Source organism: Camelus dromedarius, chromosome 5 (genome assembly GCF_036321535.1).
Source record: "Camelus dromedarius isolate mCamDro1 chromosome 5, mCamDro1.pat, whole genome shotgun sequence".
Lineage (NCBI taxonomy): Eukaryota > Metazoa > Chordata > Mammalia > Artiodactyla > Camelidae > Camelus > Camelus dromedarius.
In genome coordinates, this window is record NC_087440.1 from 82,989,722 (window position 1) to 83,011,184 (window position 21,463).

Consider the following 21,463-nt stretch of genomic DNA (forward strand, 5'->3'; position numbering starts at 1 on the left):
CCTATCTTCTCTCACTTCTCCTGAGCACTGTTTATGACAAAAATAGCATCATAGGAATAAATGATAGGCACTACTATTGATGAAATATCAATGAAGTGACAGCTAGGTTTTACTATATTAGAATTAAAGGATTCCTCCAGGAATCTAAGTATATGTAGACTTCTGTAGACTACCAATCAGACTAAATTTTGAAATCTGCTATTCTATAAAAGAGCATGAACACCCTTCCCAAAAGATAATTTTTTCATTTTTCCCAGCCATCAGAGATGTACTGTATTATTACACTTACTTTGTGATTGAAGAGTAAGTTGATAGGAGAAAATTCCAGTTTGATTAATGTAAAGGGAACTAGACAAACAAGAGCTCTCATGCACTTCCTCTATTCCAAAAGGGTCTATCACTTCTGCAATAACCGAGGACAAAAATCCTTCAGGAGTGTCATGTTGCAATATTTTTTTTATGTAAGCCATTCCAGTTTTCCTAAAAGACAAACCAACACGCGTAAGTCAATTTGGATAAAACAGTGGCTTAAATAAGCAAGTTTATGAACGTATAATTTACAAATAAAATATACCATAAATGGCTAACAAATGAAAATTTGAGTAACATTTGTTCAACCTCATTAGTAGTCGATAAAATGTCAATTATAGCAGTGGGATACAATTTTTCACCTATCAAATTAGCAAAGATTTTTTAAAAGACAGGGTTTAGTCGTGGCAGGAACTGAGTGGAGATAAGCATTCATCCACCACTAATGGGATGGTAAAGTGTTACCAGATTCCTAAGAATCAGTCTGACATTATGCATTAAGAACTCTAACATTATTTTTTCCCCTCTGATTCTATAAATCTACTGAGAGGACTCTCTCCTAAGTTAATAACTTGAAATATAGTGGTAAGAAAAGCTTTCTACACGAAGATGTTCATAATAGCATTATGATGAAAGTTAGAAATAAAAATGCCAACAATAGGAAAATTAAGTAAATGATATATCTGATCCACTTAGACAAAATGTATCTATTAAAATGTCACTTACGAAGAGTTTTTAACTACATAAGGAAAGTCATCTTATTAGAGTGTCTGAAAGAAGCATGGTGAAAAATGCTAAAATATATATTAAAAAGGACTTATCAGTAATTCATCAAAATGTTAACAGTCATGATGTCAATTGTCTTCTTTACATTTCACTGTCTTTTAGGAAATTTCTACAATAAGCACGTAGTCTATAATCAAGAAAAACAATGTTAAGCTAGGATTCCACATGCAAAAAAATAAATAAATCTAGACACAGACTTTACACTCTTCACAAAAATGAACTCAAAATAGATTATAGATTTAAATATAAAATGCAAAACTCTAAAACTTCTAGAAGATAACATAGGAGAAGATCTAGATGAACTCAGGTATGGTGATGACTTTTAGGTATAACAGTAAGGGCACAACACATGAAATTAAAAATTGACAACTATACTTTATTAAAACTAAAAACTTCTGCTCTGTGAAAGACACTGTCAAGATAATTAGAAGGTAAGCCACAGACTGGGACATAATAGCTGTGAAAAATGTATTTGACAAAGGACTGTTATCCATAATAACCTGTAGGGGAGGAATGAAGCCTATTTTCCCTCGACACTCCTAGATTTTGTGCCTAGGACCCAAGAAATTAAACTGACAAAAGACAGGCTAACAGCAGAAAATGAACAGTTTATTAATGTGTGTCATGCTTACACAGGGGGAGAACCTCAGTGATGAGTAACAGGTGGTTAGAACCTGGGGCTTATATAACATCTTTTTTTTTAACTTTTTTTTTTGATTTATAATCATTTTACAATGTTGTGTCAAATTCCAGTGTTCAGCACAATTTTTCAGTTATACATGAACATATATATATATTCATTGTCACATTTTTTTCTCTGTGAGCTACCGTAAGATTTTGTGTATATTTCCCTGTGCTATACAGTATAATCTTGTTTATCTATTCTACAATTTTGAAATCCCGTCTATCCCTTCCCACCCTCCGCTCCCTTGGCAACCACAATTTTGTATTCTATGTCTATGAGTCTGTTTCTGTTTTGTATTTACGCTTTGTTTTTGTTGTTGTTGTTTTTGTTTTTTAGGTTCCACATATGTGTGATCTCATATGGTATTTTTCTTTCTCTTTCTGGCTTACTTCACTTAGAATGACATTCTCCAGGAGCATCCATGTTGCTGCAAATGGCATTATGTTGTCGCTTTTTGGGGCTGAATAGTATTCCATTGTATAAATATACCACATCTTCTTTATCCAGTCATCTGTTAATAGACATTTAGGCTGTTTCCATGTTTTGGCTATTGTAAATAGTGCTGCTATGAACATTGGGTTAATAAAGAACAATAAGTCTATAGAGAAGTGAAAACATAAAGGAAAAAGGGCTAAGGCTTTTAGGGGTGGCAAACTGTGGAAAAGTAAATACATGGGGGAAACTACTGGAAGATAAGGGTTGTTTTCAGTCATGCCTGTTGTGTAGATTCCTCTTGGTGTCTCTGGACTGGTAAGTCTCCAGCTGTCTCTAGTGATTAAGAATCACCCTGCCCTTCTTGGTAGAGAGGGGGAGGGCAAAGAATTTTTTCATATGTCTGCTTCTTTTTCAATTACCTTCAGCTAAAAAGAATCTTTATGCCAAGGTGGTTTATTTTGGATTGGCATATGCTAATCCCCTACGATACAAAGAACTCTCAAAACTCAAACAGTAAGAAAACAAACAACTCAGTTAAAAAATGGGCAAAAGAGCTAAATAGACATCTCATTGAAGAAGACATGCAGATGGCAAATAAGGATATGAAAAGGTGTCCATAATCATCATGTAGCATCAGGACACACAAATTAATACAACCATGAGATACCAATACACACTTATTAGGATGGTAAAAGTCCAAAATACTGACAACACCAAATCCTGGTGAGGATGTGGAGCAACAGGAACTTTCATTCATTGCTGGTAGGAATGCAAAATGGTACAGCCAGTTTGGAAGGCAGTTTGGTAGTTTCTTACAAAACTAAACATGCTCTTACCACATGATCCAGCAAAGTCCTTGGTATTTATCCAAATGAGTTAAAAACATACCTCTACACAAAAACCTGAATAAGGATGTTTACAACAGCACAATTATTCAAAACTGCCAAAACTTGGAAGCAACCAAGATGTCCTTCAGTAGGAGAATGGATAAATTAACTGTGGTGCATCCATACAAGGGAATATTATTCAGTGGTAAACAGAAATGAGTTATCAAGTCATGAAAAGACATGGAGGAAGCTTAAACGCCTATTACTAAGTGAAAGAAACCAATTTGAAAAGCCTACACACTGTGTGATTCCAACTGTACGACACTGGGAAAAAGGCAAAATAATGAGACAGTATAGACGTCAGGAGCTAGGAGGAAGGGAAGAATTGGTGGAGCACAGAGGACTTTTAGGGCAGTGAAACTATTCTGTGTGATACTGTAAGGTAGATAAGTGTCATTACGCACTTGTCAAAATCCACAGAATGTACAACACCAAGGGTGAACCCTAATGTAAACCATGGACTTTGGGTGACTGATGAAGTGTCAATATATGTTCATCGATTGTAACAAATGTACCACTGGCGAGTAGGAGGTCAACAGTGAGGGAGATATGTGTGGAGAGGGGGTATGTGGGAACTCTCTGCACTTCCTGCTTAAATTTGCTGTGAACCTAAAACTGCTCTAAAAATTAAGTTTATTATTGTAATTTTAAAAATTAACCTCTTTGCATATGAAGTTAATTACCAACAGCCAGGCAGACACCTTAATTACCGAAGCTGTCTCCCCACCCCTCCCACCATCAGAGAAGTAAATGAGTCCCTTGTATTCAAGTGTCTAGGATTGCTCTTGGGGATAATCAGGCTCAAGAGGTGAGAAAGCAGCTTATAAAGGAGGGAAGGGGATTTGGGCAATGAAGGATGGGCTTAAAATTAGGAGTCAGTGAGTTCCTGAGGTGAAGCGGAATATTTGCTGAGTGGGGAAAACACTGCAAAAGACAGTCATTATCAAACTTAACTACCTACCTGTGCTAAGCTCCCATCCTAGCACCTTTGCTGCCTCCCCACTCCACTGCCCTCACCCTTTGCCAATGAACCTGCTTTAATAAGCGTTATTACAGCCTGGAATGGTTCCACATCCAAAGGCCACTTTGCTTCTTTCTGCTTATTTTATTCAATCTGTCAGCTATGTACTCCATACTTTCCAAAACACCCACCTCCCTGGCATATATGGCCCCACACTTTCCTGGGTTTTCTTCTATCTCAGTGGCTGCTCCCTCCTGGCTGGGGTCTCATTTTCTGTCCAATCTCTCTTCCTCGAGTGTCCAAGATCTTTTCTTCTCTACCTGCATCCAGAACAACTGTCAAATGCAGAGCTCCTGCTCTGACTTTTTGGGCTGTGAATTCACACATCCATGCAACTGCCAACCTCACATGGGTACCTAACAGGCACATCAAGCTTAATATTTCTAACCTGGAACTCCCAGTTTCCCTGCTTAACCCTGCACCCTTCATCTCAGAAAATAACAGCATTATCCACTCAGCTGTGAATCAGAACCCTAGATAATTCTTGATTGCTCTCTTGTTCAGACCCACAACAGGCAATCCGTCATCAAATCCTGTCGTTTCTCAAGTGCACCTGCTTCAGGCACCTTCATCTCCCACCAGTATTACTTCAACAGCTCTTCAAGCCTGGAAAGTGTGACTCTCACCCAGCAGTCAGAAGTGATCTTTTTGAAAATATAAATTATTTTACTCTCCTATATAAAACTCTCCAGTGGCTTCCCCCAGCACCAAGAATAAGATGTAAACTCCTCATGCAGCCCACAATGCCTTATACGATCTGGCACTGCCTACCTCATCGCTGACCTTTCCACCACTTCATCTCACTCTGCACCATCCACACCAGCCTCCTTCCTGTTTATTAAATGAACCCACATTTTTTCTTGCCTCACTGCATTTGCACTTGTCTTTTGCCAGGAAAGCTCTTCCCTTGGTTCTTTGCTCTTTGTTCTCAGCTGTGTGCTTATCTTTCTCACTCTATCACCGTATTTACTTTCTTCATAGCATTCCTAAGACCTAAAATTATTTTCATTTTTGCTTACCTGTTTATCACCTGTCTCTCTTCATCAGAACATCACTTCCATGTGGGAAAGGACCTTGTCTATCTTACTCACCACTATATTCCCAGTCTTAGCATAAGGTTTGACACATAATACTCAATAAATATTCATTGAATGAATGAATAGCTTTACTAAAAATTTTGTGTAAATGTTGATAATGCTTTCTTTCTGAGCAATTTAGTAGCAATGCTGACATTAAGTCATCATTTTTAGGATTTTGTGAAGATTCTTAAGAACAACTGAACTTGTTATGAAACGAGAGCAGCTCTGTCTCAGTACGTCACCATTTGTGGAAGGACTACACTTCCCCTGTTGCCGAGCAGATGCAGTTTTTTACCTAGGAATATATAATCAGTTCCCACATGGAAAGGATTTTGACTCAGTATCCGACATCTCATAGGTAGTGTCCCCCAAATCCAAAATCCTTGCTAGTGTTCTGAATCCCTTCTGTTTTATCATTTAACCTTAGTTCTTGACTATTATTCCTCAAATTCTCTTTTGAATTCCAGGCCTACTGTTTGCCATTTCCACATTGCCTGATTCCTCACCCAATTGTCTGTCTACCTCAAGTACCTGTCTTCTTAAGCACAATATGAGAACCTCAGATTCCATGACAGTAATAAGACAAGATGTAGCTGGATGTGGCACATGGGAGACAAATGTAGATGTGCTCTACAAGGCAATGAGTAAGGTAGTGGACATTGCTCTGGCTCCATTGTCCTTTTGGGTCTATCTCCCAAACCCATCCATTCCTCTCTATTTCTACTATCAATATCTTAGACTAAAACCAACAATTTTTGCCAAGACTACTCACTAAGAAGGTGTAACACAGTTCTAAACTTATATGTATCTAATAATAGCCTCAAAATATATAAGGCAAAACTGATAGAACTGCAATAAGAAATTGACAAGTCCAATATCATATTAGAAAATTTTAACATAACTCTCTCAATATTATTGATAAATCACGTAGGAAAAAAATCAGTAAGGATACAGAAAATTGGAACATCACAATTAACAAGATTAATCTAACAAATAAATACTAACACTGCACTCAACAATTTATGAAATGTATGAACATATATAATACACAGTGACCAAGATAGGTTTATTGTATGACTTCAAGTATGGTTCAACATTAAATCCATAATATAATTCATAATATTAAGTAGAAAGTTAAAGGAAAAAAATTCTATAGATTAGCTCAATAGATACAGAAGGAACATTTAAGTTAAAAACAAAAATAAAATACCTCTTAAACTGCAAAAAATTGTCTATAAGTAAAAAAGAGTTAAAAAAAACTATGGAAAGGATAATATGTGATGGCGAAAGGTTTAAAAAATCTTGCTATAGTCTGAATGTTTGTATCTCTCCAAAATTCTTATGTTGAAAACTGAATGCCCAAGGTGATGGTATTGGGAGGTGAAGCTTTAGGGAACTGATTTAGGTCATGAGGGTGGATTTGTGAATGAGATTAGTACCCTTACCAAAGGGGCTCCAAACAGATCCCCCGCCTCCTTCAACCGTGTGGAGACACAGAGACAAGTTGGCGGTCTGCAATGCACAAGCAGGTCCGCACTGGAACTTAACAGTTCTGGCACCTAATCTCGGACTTCCAGCCTTCAGAACTGTGAAAAATACATTTCTGTTGTTTATAAGCCAGCCAGTCGATGGGGTTTGATTACACCAGTACGAATGAACTAAGACACCCACTATCTTCATCCCTGTTAATGATTTTCTACATACTGTAACAGAAAAAGGGTATAATATGCTAAGAAATGTTAAACAAGAAACAAAACAAATTATTTGCAGGTAGTGTGATTATCTACTTAGAAAAAATATTTACTTCTACTCAGACCCCCCCCAAATATATTAAAAGTATTAAAATGATCAAAAGAATTTAGCAAATGTGAAAAATTTAAGGTTACTACACAGAAGTCAATTATAAGACATCTACTTTTGCTTTAGATGTAGAAAGAAGCAACCCAACAAGAAAAAAACAAACAAAGCAGATAAATTACAAAGTCATCACTTCCCTTAAGCCATCAGAGAACTAAGGTCACAAGATAACCAACCAGCCTGAAACCCAGGGGAATAAATCATTTCCAGGGGAGTATGAACACTGGAATAGTCTCACTTATGGAAGAGCGTGGAATGGAGAAACACAGTGCTGGCTACAAAAGAAGTGAGTAAGAATTAGCTAAAATTGTAAAGAAAAAAAATAATAACTGCCAAAAACCAAGTATGTGCTGGCATGTGGGTTTGGAAATGCTGGGGCAGTTTTCAAGAGGGAATCTGTATTCCCTTGCAAGTTCCTTCCCATGGGTTTCTCTGAAGGCTCAAGAGAGAGACTGGGGCAGGGAATAGACCAGAGAGAGTCCCAGATGGTGGTGCAGGGAGCAAGGGTGTGGGAGATGGGGTGATGGTGGGAGGAACAGAGGATGAGAGGAAATAGGTCTGAAGGATAACCCACTTCCCTGCATCTTCTTTCCTAAGAAGCAGAAGCCTTCAGCCACAGGAGGTTGGGCATTAAACACTCTTGCACACAGGTCTCAAAAGAGGTGATTGGAGGCTGGGGAGGGGGCCCTGGGGGGTGCTGTCACTGAAGCCTTGGCTCCCTCCCTCCCCCTGGTAGCAGAAGCTTTAAGTTACTGGGAGAGAGGCAGCAAAGCCATGCATCACCAGCGCACAGTCAAAGACACACTACGGATGAGGAAAGGATGAAATAACAACTCTCTATCCTTATGGAGGGTTGGGAAGCTGTCTCAGGCCTAAGATTCCAAGAGAACAAAATAGAGTTATCTTATTGTAAGAAGAGCCAGGAATCTCCACCCAAGATCTAACTGCAGACAGAAGGCAGAACCTGGCTATCATGAGAGGTAATTTCTATTATTAGGTGCTTTTTTAAAAAATCTTAATGGAGCATCACAAGCTGAACCTGACGTTGAAATGCAAGACCAAAGGCCAAGAAAAACCAGGAAGGGGTGCTATCCACATGGGTTACCTGGTTAGAGAAATTTAGTGTGACTTTGGGAAGACAAATACAGCAATGAAATAGAAGAGAAACAGAAAGAGATGGATGCACGTATTGAACTATGATACATCATGGGGTGATGCTGCAGACCAGGGGGAAAGAAGAGGCTTGTTTGGACAACTGGCTATCTATATTTAAAGAAAGAAAGAAATCGGATTTCCACATCAAATTACATGCAACATCAATCCTAGCTAGACTGAAAACTTAAAAATACAAAGCAAAAGTTTAAAACTACAACATAGGAGACTAGCTAAAGAGATTGTGGTATATTCATGTGAGTGAATTACAGATGCATATATCAGTATGGAGTAATTTAAAAAGCATATAGGATAATTTAAAAAGCAGAGGTTGAATGAAAGAGGCAAGTCACAGGAAAAGGCAGACATGGCTAAGAAATACATTTCACAAAACTAAACAATACATCTTGATACATATATATGTGTTAAAGCTATAAAAAATTTTTAGCCGATATTTTATAATAATTTTATATGGAGTACAATCTATAAAATATTGACTCACTATGTTGTACATCTGAAAGTAAAATAAAATTGCTAGTCAACTATACTTCAACTAAAAAACAAAAAACCCCACAAAGTCCTTTCCTTCCGTCCCCCTGAGCTAGTCCAGCAGGATATAATACTCTAGTCACCTCCTTGTGGAAGTGCCAGATTTCTATGTGGAAATGTTTTAAAATTAGGCTCAAGTTTTCCCTCTTTGGTGATCTGATCACAGGGAACTCCGTATGAGGTCACAGATGTGGATTACAGGAGAGGCGGTAAAGCAGGAGCAGGAGGTGTATCTGTCAGTTACGAACCTCCCACTCATGAAACATACCGGTGCTCTCCAGACCTGCTCATGTGTCATCTTTTTTGATTACTGTTTCCACTTGAGGACAGAGTGCTGCTACACACGCTACCATTTTATGGGTTGATGAGTCAGGGGACATCTGGTCAATTATAGGCATCTCAGATCACATGTTCACTTTGTGCCCCACAGACAGGATTTCAGCCTCTACCGTGGTCCAACAGCAAGCCAGGAGCTGTGTTACTGAGTTGAGATCTCTAGGAAGCAGACTCAGGGACAGAGTTAGAGGGTAGGGTGTTTGACTGTGAGTTCTTTGAGATTAACACCCATAGGGGGGAGGTGATGGAGGCAGGACTCAGCAGAGAGAGAAGTGGGGAACTCTGAAGCTAAAATGGCCCTTTAGAGCTGAACTGTGTTAGGGTGAAAATGCTAGGTCTTTCTGTTTCCACCTTGATCTGTCATTGGATGTGGCCAGCCCTGGGAAGGCTGTGACAGTTGAAGGGTGCCTTCTGAGAGCACTCCTGGGGCTCCTAGCAGCACTTCCAGAAACAAGTCCAGAGGCATAGTGCTGGGGGCCAGAAAAGAGGCAGGAAAGAAAAGAATGCTGCCCAGAAGCACTGCTGCAAGGGTACGGGCCCGCAGAGTGGAAGACTTGCAGAGGCCTGGGGGTGATGGGGACAGCTGTCCGCCAGTAGACGTGTCACCTCTTCAAAGGAGTCAGATCTCCCTCAGCAGACCCCTTTATCTTACCTCCCTCTCTCACCCAACTCCAGAAGGGGCTGGAAAGCCTCGACTTTTAGGGAGGGAGAATGTAAATGTGAAAATACTGAGAATGAGAAATTCTCCACCTCCCCACACTCTAGGCTCCCCAGGCTGGGTCAGGCCCAAACAGGGGTTGGAAAACAAACTTAAATTGGATAAGAGTTTGAAGTTTCTTAAAACACTGGACATGAATGGAGTCATGTAGTTATTAGACTGATTCAGACTTTTTAAAAAGCCAAGGAAATATTTACTTATTGTCTCAGAGAAAAGCTATGGGATCTGCCTGATATGTCATCTAGAGCCACAAACGAAATAGGTCCACAGAGGGATCTGAAGAGACCAGAAGGGGAAAAATAAAGTTGATATCCAGCTGGTTCGGTAAACAAATTACACACAGTCCATCCGGTTAGTCACCTAATTCAAAGCCTTCAATGCCTCCCCCTCTTGGAATAACATCCACATTCCTTAATGGGGCACAAAAGCCCCCCCGATCTGGTCTTGAATGATTTTTCTCCTTGGTTTATGGCACTGAAGTCACTCTGATTTCCTTGGGTTTCTCAAGCACACATCAGGCTCCCGCTGGCCTGGGGCCCTTTTCCACGCTGTTCTCAGGCTGGAACCTTTCACCCCACTCCCCTCCCACTTTCCTCCTCCTCATTTCATCATAAACATCACTGCCTCTGGGAAACCCTCCAAGATCCTCCAAACAAGGGCTCAATCCCCAGGAAACCACTCTCTCAATGCTCCACGCTCCTCCATTGCAGACTTACATCAACTATTATTACATAATGGTCGATGTCCTGTGCTGGAATCCAAGTTCAAGGAGTACACGGGCTCGAACGTCCTTCTCGTCCTCTATCACCCCATCTCCCAGACTGTCTTGCTTGCAGTGAGTGTTAAATAACTATTTGTCAACAGAAGAATGAAGGGCTTACCCTGCTTTGCCCCCTGACTACCTAGATACCTGCCTTTGGCCTATTGCTGACCTCATAACTTCCGGTTCCCAAATGCTTGACCTTCCCGGTCAGTTAGTCAGTCATCAAAACAAGAGATCAAGATACTTTTCTTAGAGACAGAATGTTCTACAATCTTTGTGGGAAAAATCTAATGCCAACGTTTGTTATATTGTGTCTAACCCCCATCCTCCAATCCCACCTCTGAGTGAGCTGTGCCGCGGGGTGCGTGGAGTTGCGGCTGTGGGACAGGATATGCACTGACAGCCCAATGCACGCGTAATAAACAGACCTCAGCCTCCTGGAATAGGGCCCATCACATTTGGGATGGGGGAGTCTCTGGTAATCTGAAACCATTCCTTTCCTGGTTGTTAGATCTGAGGGGGGAGTTACAGAATTCGCATTGTTTTTCAAAGAAAGTCTTTAAGCCTTAAGTGTAGCTTGAAGGGTCACTGGCTCTAGCTGGTATTTTCAAAGCAAGTGTTCCTGAGAACTCGGCACACCCTCCATGCAGTATTTCAGGCAGGATGGCCTCCTCTACGCTAGATGTGCTTGCCTTCAGGACATACACAGCTGTCCTGAGACCGAGCCCTGAAGATCAGCAGTATCCAATGCAGCCCACACGTCTTTGATGCTCAAGATGACAAACACGCAAGCCTGCAGCTTGGCCTGACAGTGCTGACAGACCCGGCCCCACATTTCTAAAACTGGCGCATTGCACAAGGCACCTTGGAGTCCATAAATGTATTTGGCCTTGTGAGGTGTTAAAGGAAAAACTTATCCTATGTGATCAAGAAAATTACTCAAAAAAGTAGGCTCAAAATTAAGAATTTAGAAACCAGTGTGCCATCAAAGTGAAATGTGAAGCTAGTCAGTCACTACCTGGAGTGGATCACTTTTCCAGCGTGAATGCCGTTGAACTTCTTGTTGTGTATATTTTCCTTAGGTTCATTCTTGGGTACATACGCAAAAAAGATCATCTCATTTACGGTGATATACTGTGGAGCAAGGGCAGTCTCAAAGCCCATATCAGGAGCCTGGGATATGAAAAGAGAAAATACTGTATTTCGAACAGCTTTGTCAATTATGACAAAATGCAAGTAACAGATTTGCTTCCACTTCACATCAAAACAATGCTGTTTTGCTTATCAATAGGAGGAATATTTCAATGGATTCTGTTTCATCCACGTGTGTGCAAGGGAAAAACGCATTTTTTTCTACCGAGGAGGAAAATCAATTCTGAGGAGTAAAATTCAGTTTAAGATTCCTGCGTAGAAGGTGGCGTGGAAGACTTGAGTGTCATGTCGTGTGTGTGGAGTTTGGAGGTGGTGACTCCAGAACTCAGTTCTTATTTGGAGTCGTATGTAAGTGGGGGGCTGAGAAGCACCTCTCCATCTGAGCGCTGACACGTCCAATCTCCTGCGGTGACCCTGCCCAGCGCTGAGGGCTCCCCAGCACTGGTGGCACGTGCCCTTCTCGCTCCCTCTGGCTCACAAGGCTTTTCCTGGCTGTTGACGTGGACACCTTTGGCCCACATTTCTGACCCAGGGGTCTTCTTTTCAACAACCCTTCTCTGATCCTGATCCTGTCCAGGTCTGGGCAGTTTGAGGGGCGAGAAGACAGGTGAGGACCATCCCCAAAGGGGATGCTGGAGTTGACCTTGTTGCTACGACACAAGGAGGGTGGTAGACAGTGCAGACTCGTTAGGGCACCACCATCAGGTTGTGCCTTCAAGACCCATTTCTCTCATGCCTTTTCCCTTGGTCTCTTAAATCTGGGAGCCCACCAAGTAGGGGAGAGAGTGGGAAACAGACACTGTGAGAATGTATTGGGACTGAACAGATGGCTTAAGGACTCTTGAAAATTACTGGCAAAGCTTTAAGATTTCTGTAGGACATCCTAGCCTGGGAGTGGCAAGTATGTCCCATGAAAAGAACGTGCAAGTCCCAGGAAAGGCGGCGCAGTGACTAACAGGACAGGCCCTGGAATCTGCTGTCTGCTTAGATGCCTTATTCCAGCAACTAACCAGTGGTGGGTGTAATTCTGGGTAAATTCTTTAGCCATGGGTAAAATGAGGAGAAACAGCTGTTAGGAAGACGAAGTGCTTTGCTAGTGCGTGGCACACAGTCAGAGCCAAATAAGATCCAGGAACTTTCTGTATCCAGAGGGGATGCTTGTATAGTTTGATTTGGGGGAGGGAGGTGATAATGCTGAGTGTGAGTTCCTGGAACTCATCTTGAGTATAAAAACCCCCATTGGCTTAAAAAAATTTTTTTGTCTTTTTTTGGGGGGGCAGATAATTAGGTTTATTTATTTGTTATTATTATTATTATTTTTTATTTGATGGAGGTACTGAGGATTGAACCCATGACCTTGTACATGCTAAGCATGTGCCCTACCACTGAGCTATACCCTCCCCCCAGCTTTTGATTTTAATAATTTAAACGTTGACATAAGAGAGCTAAGACATTTTCTACATATTGTGAAGTTACTGAAAAATTGAGGTAACTGCTTTTTTGGTGAGTGCGACCCTTCTGTTCATGTGGTTTGATATATTTCTTTGCAGATTCACACAACAGATCGGCAAATAAGGACACAGGGAGTCACAGGATGGCATCTTACTGTCACTACAAAGTTCCCTGTTACTCTCTACAGATACTCAGACAGGGGAAGTTAAAACACCATCCTCTGAACCACAGTCTTGGCCTGGTAATTCGGAAAGATCTAGTAAAACTAGAGTCATCTTTTATTCTGTTTCCTTTAGGCCAAAGGGCAGGTTTTACTAAACCTCAGTCAAAACATCTGTTTGATTCTTCACTGACATACTAATGAGAACTCTTTATCATGATCGTGTGCCATGAGGAGTTCTTAGGCATTTGTAACTTCCCAGGTGGGCACATGATACATCAAAACTATCAGGAAAATCTGCATGAAGTAGATGGTAAGTCCTCTATGTCAGCATTAGAAAAGGAAGAAATGAGGGGGCAGGGTTAATATGAAAGAGAAAAGGTAAACAAGTGGGAAAAACAGAACTCACATTTCTTCAAGGTCAACCTTGAGAGGTAGAGCATCAAACTCACCATGAACCTGGGTTGGATCTAGCTTAGAACATCTGGTGGTTTGCTGTGAAGACATTTATATGAAAATATTGTGGATGGAGTTAAATCTCTATAACCCTGGATAGGGCTTGAAAGATTTTGGAGATGTTCCTTGACACATGGAGGTTTTTCCCTTAGTTACATAGAGCAAAGAGCATTAATAAGGGTTTGTCCCAAGGAAAACACTTTCCCATTTCCCCATTGCTCTGTATATAGAATGTGGCATCTATTTTTAAAACAAGGCGAACTGCTTCAATGCATTGTATCACTGACCTGTCCAAAAATACCTTTAGAATTTCCAGAGCCAGCAAGCGACCCGCCAGCTTCAAAATGATCTGGAGTCAGTTTATGTATGAATCCCATGTGGTCATAGTATAATGTGAAAATTTTATCAGAAATAGATCCAATTTCACTATATCTTCCTAATCCTGTTAGGAAAGAAACAGAAGTCTCTTGATATTGATATGATATTATATAGAGAACTTTTCAAATTATACTTTATGAAAATTCTATTTAAACTAAGAGGTGGGAGAAGGGCTCTGAGACTGTGGGATTAGCAAAATACATGTTAGTCTTTGTTAAATCCCTGGAAAATCGCTCTCAAGCTTCCTTTGATTACAGGACCTGTTTGCTGAAGCAGGTGCAGGACAGACAGAGTGAGGGAATGTTAAGAGATCTTGAGGAAAAGAGCTTAGCATCTCCTGGCAGCGGGTTCTCTTTCTAACACTAAAGTCAGGTTCTTGACGGCAGTGAGAAAATAAACCCCAGGAGGTCAAGAGGAATTATCGGTAGAGACCACCAGGTCATTAGCTCTATTAGGATTAATATGTTGAATCCAACTTGGTGTCCTCTCTCTCATGTCTTAGGGCAACATATTGAGAGGAACTGGCAGTGCAGCAACTTTCACTTAACCAGACACTGATGCAGAGAAAGAGAGCGCCCCTCCCCCGGATGGAGGATGAAGCCAGACTGCACGCTGAGGTCTCAGGGTGAGAAAGGCTCATTTCCACCCTCCTTAGTTAGGCCAGGGTCTCCTGGTCCATTCTCCTGCCCTGACCTCTAACATCGGAGTGCCCCAGGGCTCAGCTCTGAGATCTCTTCTCTCGCTGTCTCTGGAGAGCTCGTCCAGTTTCAGGATTTTAAATTTTATGTGGTTGATTCCCAGGTTTAAACCTCCCATCTCATTCTCGTCCCTGAACTCCAGACTTATCTAACTGCCTCATGACATCGCCAGGTGCATGTCAGCCAAGCATCTCAAATGGAACTCATCCCAAACTGAACTCCTAGCACTCACACAAACCTCCATACTCAGCCTTTCTCATCTCCAATAAGGGCAATTGCATTATTCCTGTTGCTCAGTCCAAAACCTGTGCTGTCGTTCTTAATTCCTTTCTTCCTTTCATACCCTGCATCTAATCCATCAGCAAATCCCATTGACTTTAGCCCCAAAATACATATAGAACCCAGCCCCTTCTCGTCACTCTACTACAATCACCCTGGACAAGCCAATAGAGATATGCTTATTTATTATGAGATTTACTATGAGGAATGGGCTCATGCAATTATAGAGGCTGAGAAGTCCTACGATCTTCTGTCTGTAAGGCAGAGAACCAAAGGCCGAAGCACCAGGGGAGCTGAAGGTGGAACTCCCAGTTGGAGCCCAAAGGCCTGAGAACGGAGGTGGGGGAGGGGAAGGGATGATGTAAGTCTCAGTCCATGGGCAGGAGAAGACCAACGTCTCAGCTCAAGCGGGCAGGCAGGAAGCAAAAGGGATGAATTCCTCTCTCCTCCACCTTTTTGTTCTACTCAGGCCCTCGATGGACTGGAGGATGCCCACCCACACTGGGGAGGCCAGTCTACTTTCCTGAGTCCATGGATTCAAATGCTAATCTCATCCAGAATCACACTCACAGACATACTCAGAAATGATGTTTAATTTGGGCACCCCTTGGCCCAGTTAGGCTGACACGTAAAATTAACTGTTACAATTGTTAGGGTTCAATTTGCTATATTTCATCTATAAACATAAGACCCCCCCCCCCAACTTCTAGCACCTTGGAAATTGAGGTGTTTTACAATTGATGTGTCTTACAATCATTGTCCACTAGAGGGCACTTATGCTACAGCAGTCAACTGGCTACACATGCATGTACTTTTGTCTCTACTCTTTAAACCATCATCATGTTGAGTTTCCTGAATCACTAGTATAATACATGTTGAGTTCTAATGCTACTTAAAGTGTGAAAATATTACATTATAATTTGGTATTGCAACAAAATTGTGGGTGCAGCAAAGAGGGAAACAAGCAGGGCATATATTTATCTATAAAGCAAACATTACTGGAAGAATTACCACAACACCACATTTTATGGTAGAACAACCCCAAGTTTTTTATAGGACCTAAGGAAGGAAGAAAACCATAAGCAGATGTAACTGAATTATGTTTTACTACCGGGATACATGCGAGATGACTGCCTTATCACACAACAAGCTGGGAAAGTAATGTCAGTGTAATCCGTGTGTCACTATGACCTCTGTTAAAACACTGTGTTAAAGTTTAATTGGAAGAGTTTTCCTTTCTTTGTGCTAATAGAACAAAGTGTATCTTACAATCAGTGAATCTCAGACTTGATGAAATATAGTGTTTACAACATTCTTCTGTTGGTTTTGCATATGAACAACTAGTTGAGTTGGCTCCAAATTCTTAGGTAATATTATTTTTCTCTGAAAGTTCTTTAGAAGAATATGTGATATTCATTGTTGCAGTGGAAAAATCCAAGGCTGGCTTGATTTTTATTTATGCCTTTAAAATTGATTTTTACTTTCTGTTTCAAATAATTCAGAAGTGGTTTTGCTTTTATTATTTGTTTTGCTTTTAGTTTTTAAAAATGTCCTTGCAGCCACTATGGTAAACAGGATGGAGGTCCCTCAAAAAAACTACAAATAGAACTACCATATGATTCAGCAGATTTACTCCTGGGTATATATCCAGGAAAAAAAAAACACTAATTCAAAAAGATACATGCACCCCTATGTTCATAGCAACAGTATTTACAATAGCCAAGATTTGGAAGCAATCCAATTGCCCATCAACAGACAAATGGATAAAGAAGATGTATATATACATACAATGGAATATTACTCAGCCATAAAAAAGAGGGAAATTCTGCCGTTAACAGCCATGTGAATAGACCTAGAGAATATTATGTTTAGTAAAATAAGTCAGACAGGGGAAGACAAATACTGTATGATATCACTCATATGTGGAATCTAAAAAATAATACAAGTGAATGTATATGCAAAACAGAAGCAGATTCACAGACACAGAAAACAAACTCATGGTTACCAAAGGGGAAGGGGAATGGGGTAGAGGCAAATTAGAGGTATGAGATTAAGAGATACAAACTATTCTGTATAAAATAGATAAGCAACAAGGATGTATTGTACAGTACAATGAATTACAGCCATTATCTTGTAATAACTTTTAATGCAATATGGGCTGTAAAAATACTGAATCACTATGTTATACATCTGAAACTAATATAATATAAATCATCTATATGTCAATAAAAATTTTTTTAAATTAACATCTTAATATCAGTTTGGTTTACTTTATTCTTCCTACTTTCAGTGTTTATTCATTCATCCATCCATTCATTTTATCAGGGCTACAATGGGCCAGGAAGTGTAGATAAAATAGAGAAACAGAGAGCCTCACTTCTGTTCATCACTGGAAATTCCTACAATTTGCAGTTTCTCAACCTTTAACATTTATATTTCTCATTTTAGATTCCTTCCACTTATTTATTCATTCTACATGTAGACAGGTTTCTACAGTTTATATCTACAATTTGTAATAGCTTATAATTTATATTGTCAATTTAGTTTGGTTTTCTTAAGTCTTATAATTACCATTTCCAAAGCAATCTTGCTTAGTCTATTTTGATTTTTGGTTCATAATATGTGAGATTTGTTTATTCTCTATTTGCCTATTTACCCCCAGATCCATTCTCAGACGTTCTCTTTCCTGTTCAGGGCACTGGAAGGTCGACCCCTATGAATATGTGAGCTCTGCTTCCAGGTGGCCTCTGATTGGGTTTGGCTAGTGAAAGGCATTAGCAACAGGTAAGAACAAGGGAAGCAGAGAGAAATCTAGCTAGCTAGCTAGCATCTATTTATCTGCATTACTCCTTTAATCAAAGGGACTGTATGGCTTTCTTCCATTGCTAATCTCTGGATATTTTAATGTTGTTGTTGGTTCCTCTAACTTGTCCACCATTCTTCTGATAAAGGTTCTACAGGTGAAACACTTGAGTGGAATTATGTTTCCTGCCAGGACCATAACTGATACAATATTTTTATCAAAAATATCCCTGCAAAACAGAATATCAAGGCAAGATTGAGACTGAGTTGCTCACATATTTAAGGAATGCAAAGATGACTTCTTATGCTTGCTAAATACTGTGACACTAGTAATTCATACCAAGCAAGAGCAACACAATTACTAAAATTATTACTGGCAGTAGCATAGGATGGAGTAGTCTGTGGAGTGCTGGATTACAACAGCAAACATGGTTTTGAGGGAGACAGTATGGCTTAGTGGTAGACTGCATGTTTACCATGCACAAGGTCCTAGGTTCAATCCCCAGTACCTCCATTTAAAATAATAATAATAAATAAATAAAGCTAAGTACCACCGCCCTCCAAAAAAACAACTAAACAAAAAAAATTGTTAAAAATGAACATGGTTTTTGTAAAGATTGTGGGGTAGTATGATTTATGGATGTATTGGAGAGCTTACCAAAAACAAACAAATAAACAAACAAAAACCTATGACCTTGAATATCCAACTCAAGGCCAGAGTAGAGAACCTGACAGCTGTAAGAAAAAGGAAACTTATCTCACACCACACACAAATTTAGAAATTTTACACAGATCTATATAAGAAATCAGCTAGAAGAAAACAGGAGAATATCTTCATCAATTTGGGACAGGCAAAGATTTCTTAAACAGGATATAAGAAGCAAGAAGCACTAGCCATAAAAGAAAAGACTGAGGAATTTGAACTTTTAAAAATTAATAACTTTGTTCATCAAAAGATACCATGAAGTGAATAAAAATAACAAGCCACTAGTTGGGAAAAGATGATAGCAAGTCATATTTCTAAAAAAAGACTCCTACCCATAATGCATTAAAAACTCATAGAAGTCAATAAGAAAAAGTCAATACAATAAAAAATGGATTAAAAAAAGACTCAAAGAGATAATTTACAGAAAAAGATATAAAAATTGGCCAGTGAACACATGAAAATGTGCTCAACACTATTACCCATGCAAACGAAATCTTCAATGAGATACCATTACATACTCAGCATAATGGCTTACTATTTAAACAACTAACAATACTAAGAGTTGGTCAGAAGAGGGAGCAACTGGAATTCCTTTAGATTGCTGGTAGGACAGTACATTGATACAATCACCTTGGGAGAATGTTGGCAGCAGTCAATATTTTTTCTCACAAAAACCTAAACAAACATATACTTTATGATGTAGCAATTCCATTCTGAGGTATATACCCAACAGAAATAAAAGCTCTGCTTAGCAAAAACACACAAGAATGTTCATAACTACTTTATTTATAATAGGCCCCTAATGGAAGCAATTCAAATACCTATCAGTAGTGGTATGGAAAAATAAATTGCCATACATTCATACAGTGGAGGACTATGCAGCCGTGAAAAAGAACAAATTACTAATATGAAAGACTCTCACAGTCATAATGTTGACTGGAAAAAGTCAGACATACAAGAACATATACTGCATAATTCTGTTCATAGGAAGTTCAAAACCAAGCATAACTAATCTGTGGTATTAGAAGTCAGAGTAATGGCTACCCTTCAAGGTATACTGACAGGAAAGAGGCATGAGGGAGCTCTCTAGAGCACTGAGAATGCTCTATATTTTGCTCTACTTTCCAACCCTTCCCAATAAGATGGATAGTTTTTGTTTATTTCACAATCACACAATGCCTAGTGTCAGATTTCCAAATGCTACTACTGCATGACTGCTGTCTCAACAAATGATTCAGACAAATTAACCACAAAGATTAACCTTGATACCAACATAAACTGAACAGAAGTTTTGTGGCAGAAGAGAGAATAAACAAACACAGTGGTGAAGATCTGAGACAAGAATCAGAATTCTGTGGTCTCTCTTTATCCTGAATAAGGAAGGACTGTTGAGAGGATTTTATGATGGTAAAGCTGCTTCTGTTGGTGAGCATCAAGGACACAAAATCAAGGCCTTAGAAACCATGCTTTATAGAGTCATATCAGAAATCTTTAGAAAGCTTATTATTATCATAGACTTACAAGGGCAGAAGAACCTGGTTTTAAATTTAGACAGTCAAGAATGCTGACAATGTTAAAAACAAAGAAACAGACAAAAACCCCAGCCTTGCTCTTGTCTTGGAGACAATCAGTGTTTTGTATTTTTTTTTTGTAATCTGGTCTAATCAGTTATCTCCAAGCCTACCCCAATCTCTAAACTTATTCAATGATCTATGAAAGTTTCCTTGAACACTGGGAGATGTTCCTTCAGGGAGACTGTATTTCTGAAGGTAGATCTCATTTGTCTATTAAGTTACTGAATTTCAGCATTTTTTTTTTACAATTGGTAGTTTTATCAACTTATGAATGCCTGAAAAAGTGAACCAAAAAATGTATGAAAACTATAAGCTTCCCTGAAGAAAACATAGGATTAAATCTTCATGTCCATGAATTAGGCAATGGTTTCATTAGATAAGACACCAAAATCACAAACAACAAAAGGAAAAACAGATAAATTGGATTTGATCAAAATTTAAAATGCTTGTGCCTCAAAAAGAGCACCACCAAGAAAGTAAAAGATAACTCAGAGAATGAGAGAAGATACATGCAAATCATATATCTGATAAGAGACTTACCTCCAGAATATATAAAGAATATATAAAGTACTTTTACAACACAACAATAAAAAGACAATTAACCCAATGTTAAATGGGCAAAGGATTTGATGAGCTATTTCTTCAAAAAAAACAAACAAACAAACAAACAAAAAAAACTAATGGCCAATGAACACATGGAAAGATTCTTAACATCATTAGTTATTAGGGAAATGCAAACCAAAACCACACTGAGATACGACTTTTCATCCACTAGGGTAACTAAAGTTTTTCAAAGACAGACAATAATAAGTGCTGGTGAGGATGGAGGGCAATAATCTCCATATATTGCTAGCAGGAATGTAAAATAGTACAGTCACATTTCTTCAAAATGTTAAACACAGAGTTACCATATGACCCAGCAATGAGAATCCTAAGTATGCATTCAAGAGAACCGAAAGCATTATTTCTACACAAAACTTCTACACAAATGATCATAATAATATTAATCATAATAGCCAAAAAGTATAAAAAAATCAAATGCTCATGAATCCAAATATCCTGATAAATGGATAAAGAAAATGTGCCAAATCAGTACACTAAAATATTATTCAGCCACTAAAAGGAATGAAGTAATGCTATGACATGGATGAAACTTGAAGACATTATATTAAGTAAATAAGCCAGTCACAAAAGGACAAATACTGTATGATTCCACTTAGGTGGGGTGT

At 39.3% G+C, this 21,463-nt stretch overlaps 1 protein-coding gene across 1 annotated transcript in view; it reads right to left on the reverse strand.

Moving 5' to 3' along the window:
• Positions 1-21,463, reverse strand: part of CATSPERB (cation channel sperm associated auxiliary subunit beta) — an 86,979-nt gene that overhangs the window by 18,861 nt on the left and 46,655 nt on the right. Inside the window, exons 14-16 of the mRNA XM_064486375.1 lie at positions 14,085-14,239; positions 11,596-11,750; positions 290-480 (exon numbers count right to left, since the gene is read on the reverse strand). Coding sequence (XP_064342445.1) covers positions 290-480; positions 11,596-11,750; positions 14,085-14,239 — 501 coding nt within the window. The remainder of the gene's footprint in view (positions 1-289; positions 481-11,595; positions 11,751-14,084; positions 14,240-21,463) is intronic.